This window comes from Toxorhynchites rutilus, chromosome 2 (genome assembly GCF_029784135.1).
Source record: "Toxorhynchites rutilus septentrionalis strain SRP chromosome 2, ASM2978413v1, whole genome shotgun sequence".
Taxonomy (NCBI): domain Eukaryota; kingdom Metazoa; phylum Arthropoda; class Insecta; order Diptera; family Culicidae; genus Toxorhynchites; species Toxorhynchites rutilus.
The window spans coordinates 72,579,169-72,595,684 of record NC_073745.1 but is presented as its reverse complement, the minus strand read 5'-3'; the positions used below and the strand labels follow the sequence as shown (position 1 = coordinate 72,595,684).

The window sequence follows — 16,516 nt, the reverse complement described above, 5'->3', positions numbered from 1 at the left end:
ACATCCGCGCGACGAGCTGTGTGTACGAGCGTCGTCTTTAGACGACATAAAATTCATACTGCTCTTCGATCACATCAGCGCGATGTGCATACTTTTCGGCGCAGTACTCCGTACAGGGGTAGCACTTCGACGGAGCTCACTGCCGTAATGAAAGGGTTAATTGAACATCTTTGAGTAATATTAAGTTTGACTAAATCCGAGCGAAAACGGAGACCGTTTTATCCCAGTCCTTGAGCATCCCTTCAACCTCGCACTGTTAGCCTATATCTATCTATATAAATGAAAATATAGATCTGTTCGTAAGCGGTCCTCGAAGAAGGGATGATCCGATTTTAGCCTTCTTTATTTTGTTGTATTCGTCTCTTCTCGTAGGTCAATATAGTGGAGAGCAATATCGGAAAGTTTCCGGAAAATTCGGAAAAATGAATTCCCATATTCGAAAATTACATCATGATAAGTCCATTCAATATTTATATGATCACCCTAACGAAAAAATAAAAAAGGGTCTAATGTTTTGCGATAAAGAACAAAACTACCATTTTTCATCGAAATCTGAGAACCACTATATCGGTTTGGCATGAAATGGCTGTATATATAAAAGATGTACATATACAAAATATGCAATAATATACAAAAGACAATTTCACGCGCATCGCGATGTACAAAGTATCAATGAATCTGGAAAAATTAACGTTAAAAGAGATTTCTACAGATTCACACACTTTTACAGACATTTCCACATTTTTAACAGATTTTCACATACTTTTACAGACTTTTTTCTAAAAATCATCTGGCAACTCTTCGTTCCACTTCTCATCGAATGTTTTCAAATCGCAGGAGTAAACATTTACGTGACTGTGACTTCGTTTGTTTTTATTTCATTCGGAGAAATATTATATCAGGGAAAGTGGACATCAAAAATGCGTTGCTCAGTGAAAGAGTGCCCGAATACGAGTGAAAAGCTTTTATCGTATTCCTTCGAAAACGTATTTACAGACGCGCTGGGCCGATTTTTGCGGAGACGACAAACTAGTTCCGAATAAGGATTCGCGTATCTGTGGAGTAAGTACGATGTTTGAATTATTGAAAACCAAAAGTGTAGCAAACCTCTCATACACATTTTCAGGATTATTTTTATAGCGTCTTAATGCAGTGGACTGTAAAAACTGCTACTTAATCCCGCTGCGTGATACCAAAGCAGCCTTTATGCGGATTGCCCAGCGTGAGAAACAAAATTCCCCCCGTGGGCGCGATGCAGACTGCCTTCATTGCAGTGATGCAGCGGGGATTTTCCATTCGCATGGAACTTCACATCACTGTGGCAGATTGAGGGACTCGTTTCATCGGAGACAAAACACAACACACGCTTAAACTATAACTATGTACATTGTATTTTACATAATACTATAGAAATATACATGAAATTATACAGAGTTATAAATTATACAAGCACTTAAATTTCTTCTTAAATTCTGCTTCAAATTTGCTGCTGTTGCGTACACTCTGCTGTCTTTAATCGAACTGGTGTGCTGTCCTTGTACAGCAAAAACTATCATCCAATCCGTTGGCGGAGCATGTTCGATTCTTTTGCAGGAGAGCTGTGGATTGCACTCTAGGGTCTGGCGTCGAGGGATTGCATCGCATGCATGCATCTGTTCTCTCTTCAGTGCGCTTGCGACTGTACAATTTTGATAGAGATACATCGTTACATTTCAACCGGAAAAGAAACCTCGTGAGAAACCGTAATGCGTTCTCCACAATTAAGCCGATAGTTGACTCAGAAGATTACGTCCAACATCAACACGAAGCGCAGATTGCTTTACCGTTATATTCATAACCAGTACTAGCGGATCGTAATTACGCGGATTTCATTTGGCCAGCTTCACTAGCAAAACTGTTTTCACCGACGTTAGAAAAAAAACGTCACCAAAACATTTCACTTTTACTATATTTGAACGTATCAAAATTCGCCAATGTCGAATTTCGCTCCCACAAAAAAAAAATCTTGGAGTGAACTAAGCGTTATTCGTAGTTTGTTGATATTCGGTCAGGTTCTGATACCTTGGAATATGAGATTCTCTTTCAGAGATGCAATGGCCAACTAAACAATTGACGGAAAAATGAAGTTCGTTCATTTTATAAGTTTAATTATTTTTGCCTTCGATAAAAATACCTTTTTTATAGTGTTGATTATCATAAGAAAAATAACACTCCTGATCGTTGGATCACTTTTTTTTGACATTTCAATTGGATCTTTTTTGACAGCCGTTTTGATTCAGTCCGCACTACCTAGGTATAACGGGTGTTAAATAAAAAATGAGAATTTTTTCAATCACATATAAAAAAAAATTTTTTTCATCGATTTCAGTATTTTTTATTAATAACATAATGTATTTTCTTCAAAAAAATGTCAGTGAATGTTTGAGTAAGGGCCGTGGTCTGCTGTTCGACGCAAATTTGTCGCGATGCTCTCACAAGAACGTTGAACGGTTCTACGAAACGCATTTCCAGCAAGGAAAAAAGTTCACGGTGGCACACTTTAAGGAAGAAAATGTACCTGTCAGTACGGTATATCGTATTCTGAGTTCCCTGAACGTCGAGCGGAAGGTCGGAAGTGGTCGTCCGGTGACGATAATGACGAAGCAGAGGAAGACATCGTTAAAGAAGCTGTTTGACAACAAGGACGCAACCAGCCTGCGTGACGCCGGTCGGAAATATGGCTGCTCCCACGTATTGATCCATCGGACCCTCAAGATGGAAGGAATCGTCTGCAGGAAGAAGACGAGGTCGCCGGAGTACACGGAGGTGCAGATTGAGACGGTTAAATCACAGTGTCGGTGGATGACCAAAAAATACCGCGGGACGTCTTTCGTTCTGAACTTCGAAAGCTATTTTCCGCTGTCCAAAACGCATATTCCAGGAAATGATAATTACTACTCAAGCGTCAAGTCATCCACACCGCCTGAAGTGAAATACAAGTTCAAGCACAAGTTTGAAAAAAAAGGTTATGTTGTACATCGCCATTTCCGACTGAGGCATTTCAAAGCCTTGGTTTAAGCCGAGCGGTCTGGCAATCAACCAACAAATCTATCGAGAAGAGTGCCTCGATAAAATCCTGCTGCCGTTCCTGAACGAGCATCACGCGGATGGGAAGTACGTCTTCTGGCCGGACAAGGCGTCTTCCCATTACGCCAAGAAGACGCTGGCGTATCTTGAGGAGAAAAAGATACCGTTCGTGCCGAAAGATCGTAACCCAACAAACTTACCCCAGTGCCGCACAATAGAGAATTTCTTTGGCTCACTCAGTGCCATAGTGTATAAAAACAATTGGAGGGCCAAGGACACGAAGCAACTGACTACAAGAATCCGAAATTGTATCCGGAAAATGGACGTAAGTGCCGTACAACGTTCTTGTGAGAGCATCGCGACAAAGTTGCGTCGAACAGCAGAGCACGGCCCTTACTCAAACATTCACTGACATTTTTTTGAAGAAAATACATTATGTTATTCATAAAAAATACTGAAATCGATGAAAAAAAATTAAAAAAAAAAATTTATGTGATTGGAAAAATTCTCATTTTTTATTTAACACCCGTTATATTATAATTTTTCTAGTAATTAATACCAATTCGTTAGTCATTTTCAACCGTACTAATTATTCGTATATTTCACGCGAGTAAATTGGTAAATTAAATACAAGTGTCAGACATGTACCAGAATATCGCCACAACTTCGATCCTGCTTTCGGATTTCATGCCTACGCCCAATTTATTGATATCGGGTTGCATTCCTATTGTTATTATATTTTCAGATTATGCAATAATGATGATAATAAGGTTATATTTTGTTCATCTATTTCCATCGAATAGCACTTGTATTGCAACTGGTTTAGGCTGGCACAGTTTACAGATGGGTTCATTTCCACACTCGGAGAATTTTGCTGCTGGATGATTAGCATGTTGGCTCCGTTGGTATTTCGTTGCCGGTGCCGTCGAGAGAGTTTGTTTCGCACAACATTTGAGTGACGTTCGCTGGCGCAATATTTGTACAATGAATTGAGCGGACGGACTAATGACCCGGGGCCCGGAAACTCTTCAAGTTAACCTGAATAGAAAACAAAAGGGCAGATTTGGTCTCGCTGGATTCGAGGGAATGATTAGCACATCTAAAATTTATCTAGTTTAAATGTACCTGTCAACAGTTTCACAATCGATGAGCCAAGGAATGCACTTCCTTTCGAGGTGGAAGTTAAACCGAATAAGCGCCAATACAAACAGTGCCGCCTGTGGAACGCATTTGCTTCGTTTGGGAAAACACCGCTGTATAGAAAAGGGAGGCGATTTTGACCTGTAATTGGACATTGGCGATGAGAGTGATACAGTGTCGACGTCTGGTGGCAACTTTTAATGTGTGGCCATAATTTGGGTCCGAAGTCGATGTTTACAATGTCCAATTAGAGGTAAAAATGTGCAATTAAACGTGTCGCATTACAGGTCTGGCCAATTAGCTAAATGTCGCATTAAATGTAGCTTACTGTACTTTATATTAAATGCGAATTATTACGACATCATATTTCGTTTATCAATCAAATATATTTTACCTACCCCAGCAAACATTAAATCGCATAACAAGCGTGTATATAACATCATATGCCCTAAAATTTGGTTGGCATATAATGCGCCTAACTGGCATATGCATACAAAAGTGGAGGCCATATACATACATGGCAAATGCTTACCGAATTTGTTTGGATGAATATGCAACATTGACCGGCTATAATAGCGATTATGTTGGAATTGAATTGCGATCTAATATGAATATATTCAAGAATTGTCAAAGCACCAAATACCAATTTTGCCATACTTATATACAATTTATTACAGACATAGAAAAAAACAAATGGCGCAAAATATTTTCGTGAAATGTTTATTACAACCTCACGAATCGCCATTTTTATATATGAGTATTTATGTTCGTAGAAATAATAATTGTTTGATTCACTTGTGTTGGGAGTGGAATATGAATGTTTAAAATGCCACAGATTGCTGTTCGGTGAAAACTTCTCCGATGTGGGTTCGAACTCCGGTCGTCGGGATTATCATCCACCAGCTATCTCGCGCGGCTATCTGAAATTTAATTGAACAGCGGTTAAAACTTTCGAGTGCATCAGCATTTCAATGACATTTCAATATGATGTGATATGTTCTTTATTAGGATTTAATATGATTTACTGTTTCATGATTTTCTTCAGCATGCAACACGATTTACTAAAGTACTGAATCGATTTAAATTATACGCTTATACGACACACAAACCGCATCAGCGTAATATACGCATACGATGCGGATAAAATATATTTTACGACAATGTACAACTTAAAATTGATGTTTATTATACCTATGCAAGGAGTTGGTTTCGGGGTATGCGGTCATAATAACTCTCTTATTTCCAGCAAGAAGCTCGTCGACATTTGCCAGGTTTTCTCGGCCGAAGCTGCCGGAATATTTGAAGCTGCCACTATACCGTCAAGCAAATCAATCCTGATAGTTACCGACTCGGCTAGCGTCATCGATGCCGTTGGCGCGGCTATAACTAGGCACCCATGGATACAAGCTATCAGGAGGTATCTGCTGCCGGATACAGTCCTCATGTGGGTCCCCGGACATAGTGGCATAGCCGGCAATGAAGCGGCCGACCGTTTTGCTGGAATCGGTCACCTTGGACAACTTTTGACGCGCAAAGTACCGCTAGACGACATCAGACTATGGATCGCCAACACATTCAAAACTTTTTGGGCGGAAAAATGGTCCGTTGAAGCGACGTTGTTCCTCCGGAGAATCAAAGGATCCATCACCAGATTCGAAGACGTCAAAACGATGAGAGAGCAACGAATCTTATCCAGGTTAAGAACCGGCCACTGCAACATGTCACACAACTTCAACAGAGGACCCTTTCATCCCCTTTGTGACTTGTGCGAGGTTCGCAATTCAGTCGAACACATCCTCTGTATTTGCCCAAAGTATGAGAACCTCCGGAACTCACACGGGATCAGCGGGAGCATTCGAGATGTGCTTGGCGACGACCCTTCACAAACTACTGCACTGCTCTGTTTTTTGAAAGATGCCGATCTGTACTTTAAAATTTGACCAAAAAACTTGTGATTGAATCGAAGATCCTTGTTCCTTCCCCTTCGCGATAAGGGGAACAAGAACAGTCGGCATCTTCGAGTGGCGCGGATTCCCCATCTGTGGCCTGGGGCCATGGCAAGCGGACATCCTCGTCAAACCAGGGAAGAAAAAAAAAAACTCAAATGCGTAGAAATTCTTGTGACGAAATCTGTTTTTGTTTTATTGTTTTATTGTTAATTGCTTGTTCGTATGTGCATGTAAAATGGATAGTAAGCGCACTTTGCGGCATGGTTTCGGCCGTTTTTACTGAGACGAACCAGCCCAGGAGGCTGAAAGTCTCAAAAATAAAGAAAAAAAAAATGTTTATTATACACAATACTATTTTGTTTGCCATTCTTTAATGATGATTGGCAAACAATGTCAAACATCATACATGGAAAAAGTTCGACTGAAATATTTAAGGTAACCTAACCATGTACCAACAGGATTGACGAACAGAACGAAAAAAATTTTTTTGGCCTCCAATAATAGAATATTTGCTCGTCGTGTTTTGTGTCGAATATATTTTATCAGTACACGTTGATCAAATAGTTTCTGTCGAAAAGAGTCAAATATTTGGCTTCGGTCAAACAGTGTATGAGCACCCTTAGGGTGCCAAATATTTGACTCTTTTTGACAGATAAAATTAGGTTACCTTGGATATTTCAGTTGATTTTTTTCCATGTTCGGTGTTTGATACTGTTTACTACTTTTTAAAATTGAAGAGTGGCAAACAAAATAGCGTTTGTACAAATATCAAATCAAACCTTATCTGTCAAAAAATATCAAATATTTGACCTCCGGGCAAACAGTGTACGGCCACCTTAAGACTTGGCACGTGCAAAATTATACGATTTAATGTTTGCTGGGTACTCCACCTTGATATTAATATATTGGGTTCAGTGCTAACAAGATTAAAAGTAGAAAATGTAAATTATTGACGCTTTCAAACATATTCGAAAGCTCTTGAAGGCATCGAAAAAACGTTAAAATCTCATTACTATTTAAAAAACGCAATGAGATCAGCAAAAGCAAAGAAAATGCTTATAAATGGGCCCAAGTTGGCGGATCGTCTGATAATATCCGCTCAGACGGATAAAAATTGCGTTTGTCAACGCAAGCCGGGACTCGTCATATGCAGAGCGTGCAATTCTGCTACATTTGGGCGAGTTCAGAAGGGATGTCCATCACATCCGAATGTAAGTATTGATTGGGATCGAGGAAATGTTGAGAAATTGTTGCTTGAAAATTTCTATTTGTTCTGTAGGTTTACTATCTGATGGATCTTCAATATTGTCCAAAATGCAAACAAGACTGCAGTGTTCTAAAAGAGATGTGATCAGCCATATATCGCAATCGAATACGAGAATTAAATATTTAATAAATTGACTATTTACAAGAGGGATTGATTCCCCCACCATTTGAATTGTTATTTTATCTGATTATGAGTGCAAATAAAACACTATTTTAAAGATTGAAATTTTATATTCTCAACAGTTAAACTAAATCGTAAACCACCCGGGAGTGCCCGGTCGATGCTTGTTTTTGTCGAGGAACTTTTTGTAATTCTTTTTGGTTTCTTCCAGCGATTTCTTATCGTCCTCTTCTTTCTTCTTGGCTTCATCCTGGAACATGTTTGGGAACTCGAATTTCATGTCTTTGGGCTGCAATAGTTGAGAATTTTGGCTTTGTTGAATAACTATCTATTTATGCTCCAGCTTACCAGCGTTACGTAGGCCATTTTAGTGTCTTCGTTTTTCGTGATATAGCCATGAACGAGATCCCGTTTTGTTTTGCCCATCGCTATCCTGGTTCGGACTTCGACCACCGGCACATTGTATATTTTTTCCAGGTAATTCTTCACATCATATTTGGTCATCTCCATGGAACAGGCAAACTGCACAACATTCGGTGGTTGCTCATGCTCGGGTCGGACAAGTTTGAGCCAGAAATTTGGTAGAAATACGCGCAGCTGGGGATTGCCCCGTTGGTAGATGGGATACCACCGGGTGGACATATTTTAATTGTTTAATAAACGACGATTATTGGTCACAGCCACAGCATTAGCAGGCTCGTAGCGGAATTAGATAACGTAAACATAAAACCAAGAGCTGCTTGCAGTGACATTGTTGACATTCGAGGTGGATTCTAAATAGCGCTACATTCGCGTCAAGGCGCGTAGAAGTATATCCTAAGGTGGGCCAACTTGCTAAAACCACTCTTCAGCCATCTTGGAAGTCTACTGTGTTTTGTTTGTAAACAAAACCCAATACGCTAGTGCCGAAGCTCGCTCCTGATCAGTCTGTCTCTTTCACGCTTCAAGGAAATAATTCCCCTTCTGCTTTCTTCCGTACTGTTTTCATATACCGCTCCCCTAACCAACTTAGTGGCGAAACGGCCTCACCTAGTACCATAGACCCGTCTTGATTCGCGTGTCAGTTGAGGGGTGATTCGAAAATTCTATGGTGAATCTGATGTGATGAAAATTGTGATTAATTTTAAAAGTTATAATAATATAATAAATAAAGTACAAATCGTATTACACCCAAACCATTTTTTTAATATTGAAAGAAACAAATTATTGGTTTATTACTTTCAATCTGCAAATTATGTGAACGAATATTTGTTGTGATAGCTCTGCCAGTTAAGGTGTTTGCCCGGAGGTCAAATATTTGTTATTTTTTGGCAGATAAGTTTTGTTTTGATATTTGTACAAACACTATTTTGTTTGCCACTCTTCAATTTTCAACAGTAGTAAACAATATCAAACACCGAACATGGAAAAAATTAACTGAAATATTCAAGGTAACCATGTACCGACAGGTTCGAAGAACAGTCTGAAAAAAATATATATTGAATATTTGCTTGTCGTGTTTTGTGTAGAATATATTTGATCAGTACACGTTGACCAAATTTTATCTGTCAAAAAGAGTCAAATATTTGGCTTCGGTCGAACAGTGTATGAGCACCCTTAGTAGAGTGGCAACAGTAGGTCAGTTTACCTTGTGAGTTTACCAAAACATCGTATTTGACAACTGACTGTTCACTGTCTCCGCATCGATAGAAGAAATCGGAAGGTTCGTAAAAATGTATTTCCTTTAATATTATGCGTTTTACTCTGCATTATACTTATAGCGATACAAATTACGGTTTGCTTGTTTCAATTCACATTAAACAGTGATTTCGATACGATGTTAGAAACTATGACAAATTTTGTTTAGCAATCATTGGTTATGTAATTCTAAGTGGATTTCTGAATGCTTTTATTTGGTTTTCCAGCGCTGATCGTTCCCCCGATTATCTAAAAGCATAAACTATGGGTCACGGATTCGGTGAATTGGCCAAAGTGCGTGGCATCGTTGTCCACAAGATATCGCCCTTCGAGCAGAGAGCGTTTGCCAACTGGTGGACCAAATCCATACCCAACACATTTCGTCGGATCCGGTCGCAGATCTTCGTCGTCACCCCACGTAAGCTGCTTATTTGCATCGTAATCGAAAAGTCTTTTCTACGTTTTTGTGTTTTGCAGCATTCATCATTGGCTACATGGTGTACAACTATGTAGAGAACAAATTTGTTCAGATCAACCGCAAAAATCCAGCCGACTTCGAGAATGACGTTTAAAAATTTAGGCTAGAGTGTAAATGCCATATGTATTTTTGAATCCTGGAAATAGCGATGATTGAATTAACAAAACGTGTTTTAATAGAATAAAAGAATGCAATTAGATTGATTCAAAACAGTAGCATTACTGATCATGATGATTGATATTTCATCTATTAATAGAGTGTTGTTTAGGAATGAATATTATATTCTACCGAGGTGGGGAAAGAATCTTTCAAAACTGTAAAAACAGTTTCATTCTCTTGGGAATTTCGGACGATCAAAAACAATACTCCAGCGATCTGGGCTCAGGAACGACTGACTTTATTTCTGGTTGTGTATTACCAATCATCCTACAACTTATTATTTTTTAAAGTTAACCGATGGTCGTTCATTTCATTTTTGTCCTGTTATCCAAAAATGACTTTTTGCAAAAATTCATAACATTCGAAGTGCTGAATCGGTTTAGATGATCGCCATATTAAACTGAAGCCAATAAGCTAATTTTCCTTGAAAAAACGAAACACTTGCGGGAAGATTGAATTCTAGTCGCATAGAAATATTGAACGAGGACCTAAAACATGTTAAATTTGCAAAATAATAACTTAAGACAAAACAAAACTCCTCTCTGATTTTCGGATATATGATGTAAAAAAACTCTGCTTTCCAGAAAAAATAAAAAAGCGCTCTACCTTTAATCGGAAAACCATAAAAAAACTAACTTAATCAATAATTACAAAAAAGTAAATTCAAATTTTTCGCAAAAGTAATATTTTTCATAAGCTTCAATTTGATATGTCGATCATCTGAATCGGTCCAGTAGTTCAAAAGTTATGAATTTTCGTAGTGGAAAGAGGGGGGAAAATTGTTTTTTCGAACCATCGGTTAACTTTGACAAATCATATCTTAAAAACAAAAAAAGCATCTCGAGATATGTTATGTGAAAAATCCTCGGCTGTCAAGATAAAATATAAAAAAATAACGCCCTCTAGTACAAAGCCATGAAAACAATAAAAAACGACTACAACCAATAATTACGAAAATATTTTTTTTTGCGAGTTCAATGTTTTGATGTAGAACTACGTCTTTCATTAAGGGTACCAAATCAGAAAACAGGTCACGTTTTTATGTAAGGGGCTGTCCACACACCACGTAGACAAAAAAGCACGATTTTAGACTCCCCCTCCACCCCTTTGTCCTCGTGGACATTTTTCCTTTTTTAATTAAAATAATTGAGGAAATAACCATACAAATGAAACACAAATTTCTGCATTACTCTAGAATTATTCAAGCAAATGAAACCAAATTTGGCATGTGGAGGTTTTAGGGTGCAATAAATGTTTCTATGATGGTTAGACTCTCCACCCCCCTCTCTAAGGGTGGGCTGTCATACAAATGAAACACATATTTCTGCATAACTCGAAAAAAAGGAAGGAAGGAATTTAACGATTTAATGATGTCTTTATTCTATCATATTTTCTGTATAAAACATTTATTCCATGTAACGGAGAAACATGTTGTTTGCAAGTGGTTGAAAAATCTTGAACGAGAATTGTGTCTGAAAATAATCCGATATTATAATGATGAGTTTTGTTAGAAATACTAGACATTTTATAGTAAAAGGTAAATTCAACGGGGTCGATTAGAAGATCAATCAATGAACAGTTCTGGACCTATGAACAAGCTCATAGTAAGAAAACGTGGATGTTTGAAGGTATTGATAACAAAACAAAAATTTTTGGGCGGAACGAAGTTTGCCGGGTCAGCTAGCCTATATATATAAAAATGGATTTCTGTCTGTCTGTCTGATTCTTATGAACCCGAAACTACTGAACCGATCAACACGAAAATTGGTATGTAGGGGTTTTTGGGGCCGGGGAAGGTGATAGTGATAGTTTGAGACCCCTCCCCCCTCTCTAAGGGGGGGCTGCCATACAAATGAAACACAAATTTCTGCCAGGCAGCTTGGTTTTGATGTCTCTGTTAGGGAACACATTTCGGTGGGAACAAAAGCTCCCCTTACTTTCATGTATTTGTAGTGCCGATTTCCCCCAGGCAGCTTGGTTTTGATGTCTCTGTTAGGGACCCGCCGCATATGTCATCAATTTCGACCAATCAGAAGTGGGTATTTCCGTTAGGATAGGGGTTGAGATTTTGACGTAGGACTACGTCTTTCATTTCTATACTGGGGTGTAAAATCAAAGTTTCGAAAACGAAAGCGTTACGCCGGAGATTTTGAGCGTTAATAGCTCCTAAACAACTGAACGAAATGGTATGATAAACACTTTATTCGAAAGATAAAATGTCTACGCGTTATATACTTGTTACTTTTTGATCCAAAAACTTGTTTCAATAGCCTTAAAATTGCATTCAAAACAGGCTATTGAAATAACCAATCGGTATATAAGCGAGCGCCGCTCGAAGGCCACTCAGTTATAATTGAACAGCGATTGGAGCATGTTATCGCTGTTGTGGTGAAGCTGGTGGTGAAGTTCATCATGAAAGCGCTGATGCGCTGAACGGTGTCACCAAGAGACTTTTGGTGCACCTTAGGCCAGAAGGGAATCCATCAGGAGGAGAGTGGCTCAAACGGTTCCGTTTGAGACATCGGAGCAGCCGCCGCACACACATACACGCGCGGAACTTTTCTCGTTTGGATACCATCTAGCATCGAGAAGATTCCTGACCTGAAACGCATTCAGTTTGGAATTATGAGGGTGCGCAGAAAAGCCGATCCATCAGAAGAAGAAGAGAAGACGACCGAGAGAGTATCAGCATCGAAAAACGGTTCCGTTTGAGACATCGAACCAGCCGCCACACACACACACATATATATATATATATAAATAAATATATATATATATATATATATATATATATATATATATATATATATATATATATATATATATATATATATATATATATATATATATATATATATATATATATATATATATATATATATATATATATATATATATATATATATATATATATATATATATATATATATATATATATATATATATATATATATATATATATATATATATGCGGAACTTGCGGAACGTGCGGAACTTCTTTCGTTTAAATGCCATCCAGCATCGAGAAGATTCCGGAAACATATTATCGTTGTTGAAAAATAATCTGTCAGTTCCCCATGGGAATTGAAAAATACATTCATGCGAAAGAGTTTTTTTTTAAATGTTTTCTAATATATAACGCTGCGACCAAATACATTTGGTTTTGTGATTTTTCAATCTAGTGCAATTAACAGGTGCTTATCGAGTTAGCATTAACCACTGGTGGGCTACGGGTATCGAAGAGAATCTGGGAAGATGTTATTGTTGCTGAAAAATAATCTGCCAGTTCCCCTGGTATTTGAAAAATACATTCATCCGAAAGAGTTTTTTTTAATGTTTTCTAACATACAAGGCTGCGACCAAATACATTTGGTTTTGTGATTTTTCAATCAAGTGCAATTAGCAGGAAAGCTTCTGAAGATTATTCTTCCCCATCAGTAGGATATGTTCGTTTCTAATATTGGATGCGCACGCAACGGAAAATGTTTCGCATCGCTGAAAACATAATTTTCAATCGATTATTGCTCAGTCGCCGAAAGATTCAAACTCAGAGAGTTCATTCGCCTCTAGTTTGCCTTCCAAATTGCCATCGTAAACCACACCTTCTATCGATTCAATCACGGACAAAAAGCATACTTAAGCGATATTCTGGTGGTGAAACGCATTCATTTTTCGTGAGGTCATCGACAAGACAACATCGTTATTGAACGAGCTGAACGAGCGGAACGAGTTGGACGGCGAGGGATCGAGGGATCGAGGAATTCATCATCTGGCCTGACCTGACCTTAGACGAATTCAGTTTGTTTCGAACTGTGAGGGAGCGCAAAAAAGCCGATCCATCAGGAGGAGAAGAGAAGGCGACCAAGAGAGTGCGAAAATTGCTTCCGTTTGATGCATCGGAGCACCCACCACACACACACACACACACACACACACACACATGTTATGACTTTATTTATACTAATTGTTTCGTTTCAGATCCGTACATGGGATCACCAATCAAACCATCCGGCAATCACTCATTTCAGGTCCACATACCACCAAACCGGTTCTTTTCAGGACCACTTCACAACTTTGAAAGAGTTCAATTGAAGTTTTCTAAACACATATGATAACTTCATACATATACTCATCCGCTCACAGATTTACAAGAACTTTCAGCAATCTTGCAATTTATTCATTCATCCATTCATTAAGAATTGATTCAGATGCAACTTCAAACAAATGATCACTAAGTCAACGATAGTCCTACGTCACCCTTGCGGTTATACCACAGATATAACCCACTTCCTGTTTTTCAATTGTTCGATAGTTAGTTCCATGACATAAATCATTTTCTTTAATACAAAATATTGTTATTGAGTGTCGAAATCTATTGACCCAAAAATTTCATCAATTCATCCAAAGATGACTGAGCAATAAGCGTTTGAAATTGGACAATTTTCACGATGTGCTCGGTTTTCGATTTTCAATTTGTACCCCAAAATGTTCCCGAGAGACGTAATCCTACGTCAAAACCATATTCGTAATATCATCAAAACTCAATCACTATGGAATTTGTGTGGCACGGACTTAAGTACATGAGGCAGTGTGCTATGTGCTGACCATATACGGCAACCCTGCGTGTTGGCTGTAAACATCAATGCCCAATTCTCGAGCTGATCGCAGCGACCCACGTTATTTCGTCCTCTTTAACTCTTCAACCGTCAAGCAGGTAAGACGTGCGGAAACCTAGTTTGACCACCCCTTTTCCCCAACGTTAGTTCGGGACTGCACAATGGCGATTCTGCCAGGAGTTGCAGTTTATTTTCTTTTCTCTCCGTTAACTGCAACGTAATGTAATTGTCGAGCCGAAATAAAATATCAATTTTACGTTGGAAAAAAGGGGCCAATTTTTGTTTACGCGGGGAAAAAATTGTGCTTGAAGTGAGGTTAGGTCCACAGCTAGACCTAACGCTAAGTGGAATAGAGCGATTGGTGTGGCTCTTGTGGCTAAATATTTCCGTGAGCGGATCAAAGGATCGCGCTGAGCGGGTTTCTATAACCGCGCTGGATAGAAGAAAATAAGCCAAGCGTGTGAAATAACGCATAGGGCGGGTCAAATAGACCGCGCAGAGTTATGCTTGTAGGAAACATAGTGAGCGGATCAAAGTATCGCGCAGAGCGGGTTTGAATAGCCGCGCTGAAAAGAAGAAAACAACAAGTCAAACGAGTAAAACAACTGCACTGAGCGGGTCAAATAGACCACGCAGAGCATAGTTTGTAAAATCATTGTGAGCGGATCGAAGAATCGCGCTGTGCGGGTTAATATAACCGCGCCGAAACGAAAGGCAGGCGGGTCGAAAGATAGCGCAGAGTAGGTAAAAAAAAGCACCATGCTAAGCGTATAGGAAAACCTCGCGGAGCAGGTTATCAGGGACATGATGAACAAAACAAAACGAACATAAAAATTACAATATATCCGAAATTTTCTTTGTTACGACTATGTGCTACAAGAGAAGCGGATTTTTAAATCGCGCTCTAGAATAAGATACAATGAATTAATTCGCATCGTTTTAATGTATCATTGCAGATTTTAAGTGCTGAAATGGAATACACACGAATCGGAAATGTAACGGACATAGAATAAAATAGAATACACTCAGGAAAGAAATTTACTATCTGGCCTATAATTCTATTACAATATGATTCAATATCTTAACCCAATTAAATTTTCATTCTCCAACAAAACAATAGATTTTTCCTTCGTTTATTTTTTTTTTTGAGAAGGGGGTGGATGTGTGGCACGGACTTAAGTACATGAGGCAGTGTGCTATGTGCTGACCATATACGGCAACCCTGCGTGTTGGTTGTAAACATCAATGCCCAATTCTCGAGCTGATCGCAGCGACCCACGTTATTTCGTCCTCTTTAACTCTTCAACCGTCAAGCAGGTAAGACGTGCGGAAACCTAGTTTGACCACCCCTTTTCCCCAACGTTAGTTCGGGACTGCACAGAATTGTTTAATTTTTATAGTTTTTGGTTATAAACGTCGATACATATCCCGTATCTATAAAAGTCATAGGATCATAGGAAATAGCTCGATCGTTCACAGCTTACGTGAGTCATTTTCAGAATATGGATTTCAGTGAAGAAGTCCGATGATTTAGTAAAAATATATGAATCACTCTCAGGCAACTCAATCAGTTTATTGATACTTACGGAATACTCAGGTTGGGCGGAGTTTTAAAATTCTTGAACACCGAACAGATTTTTTTTTAGAATGTATCGGTGATTATATTTGAAAAAATATTTATTCTTCGTGTCCACGTGGACATAGACGTGGACAGAGATCTCCGTGAAGATGATGGTATTGTTTCATACAAGCATCACAAAGCGGAGGATTTGTGGCGACGAATGCAGATGCTCCTCTAGTAGGAGGCCTTGAGGGTTGTTTGAAGGGTACGACGTGTTTTTGGTTTCGTTGAATGTTGGGCTGATTGCAGTGCGAAACTTCGAGATTCAATAAACTTGAGAAAGCATTGCAAAGTTATATTAGCTTCTTCCATCTCTGCTGTCTTTTGACACCATAGTTGCTTTGTTTCAGCATCTACCTTTTCACTCAGTATGAAGAGAAGCCACGTGTCACGATCCTCTCTAGCCATAGCTTTAAGTGCTCG

The 16,516-nt window shown here is 38.8% G+C and overlaps 2 protein-coding genes and 1 long non-coding RNA gene across 3 annotated transcripts; 1 reads left to right on the top strand and 2 right to left on the bottom strand.

Moving 5' to 3' along the window:
* Nucleotides 1–3,553: 3,553 nt before the first annotated feature.
* Nucleotides 3,554–4,552, bottom strand: LOC129770455 (uncharacterized). The gene is made up of 2 exons (XR_008742120.1): nt 4,192–4,552; nt 3,554–4,104 (listed from the first exon to the last, which is right to left on the bottom strand). It is a non-coding gene; the product is annotated as an uncharacterized LOC129770455 (long non-coding RNA).
* A 3,080-nt stretch (nt 4,553–7,632) lies between these two features.
* Nucleotides 7,633–8,277, bottom strand: LOC129769499 (probable 39S ribosomal protein L23, mitochondrial). The gene is made up of 2 exons (XM_055771805.1): nt 7,891–8,277; nt 7,633–7,831 (listed from the first exon to the last, which is right to left on the bottom strand). Exons 1-2 carry the CDS (start codon nt 8,182–8,184, stop codon nt 7,670–7,672), a joined length of 456 nt encoding a protein of 151 aa, XP_055627780.1. The 5' UTR covers nt 8,185–8,277; the 3' UTR covers nt 7,633–7,669.
* An 844-nt stretch (nt 8,278–9,121) lies between these two features.
* LOC129770515 (cytochrome b-c1 complex subunit 8) lies at nt 9,122–9,863 on the top strand. Its single transcript, XM_055773407.1, has 3 exons — nt 9,122–9,244; nt 9,447–9,637; nt 9,697–9,863. Exons 2-3 carry the CDS (start codon nt 9,484–9,486, stop codon nt 9,789–9,791), a joined length of 249 nt encoding a protein of 82 aa, XP_055629382.1. The 5' UTR covers nt 9,122–9,244; nt 9,447–9,483; the 3' UTR covers nt 9,792–9,863.
* The last annotated feature ends 6,653 nt before the right edge of the window (nt 9,864–16,516 follow it).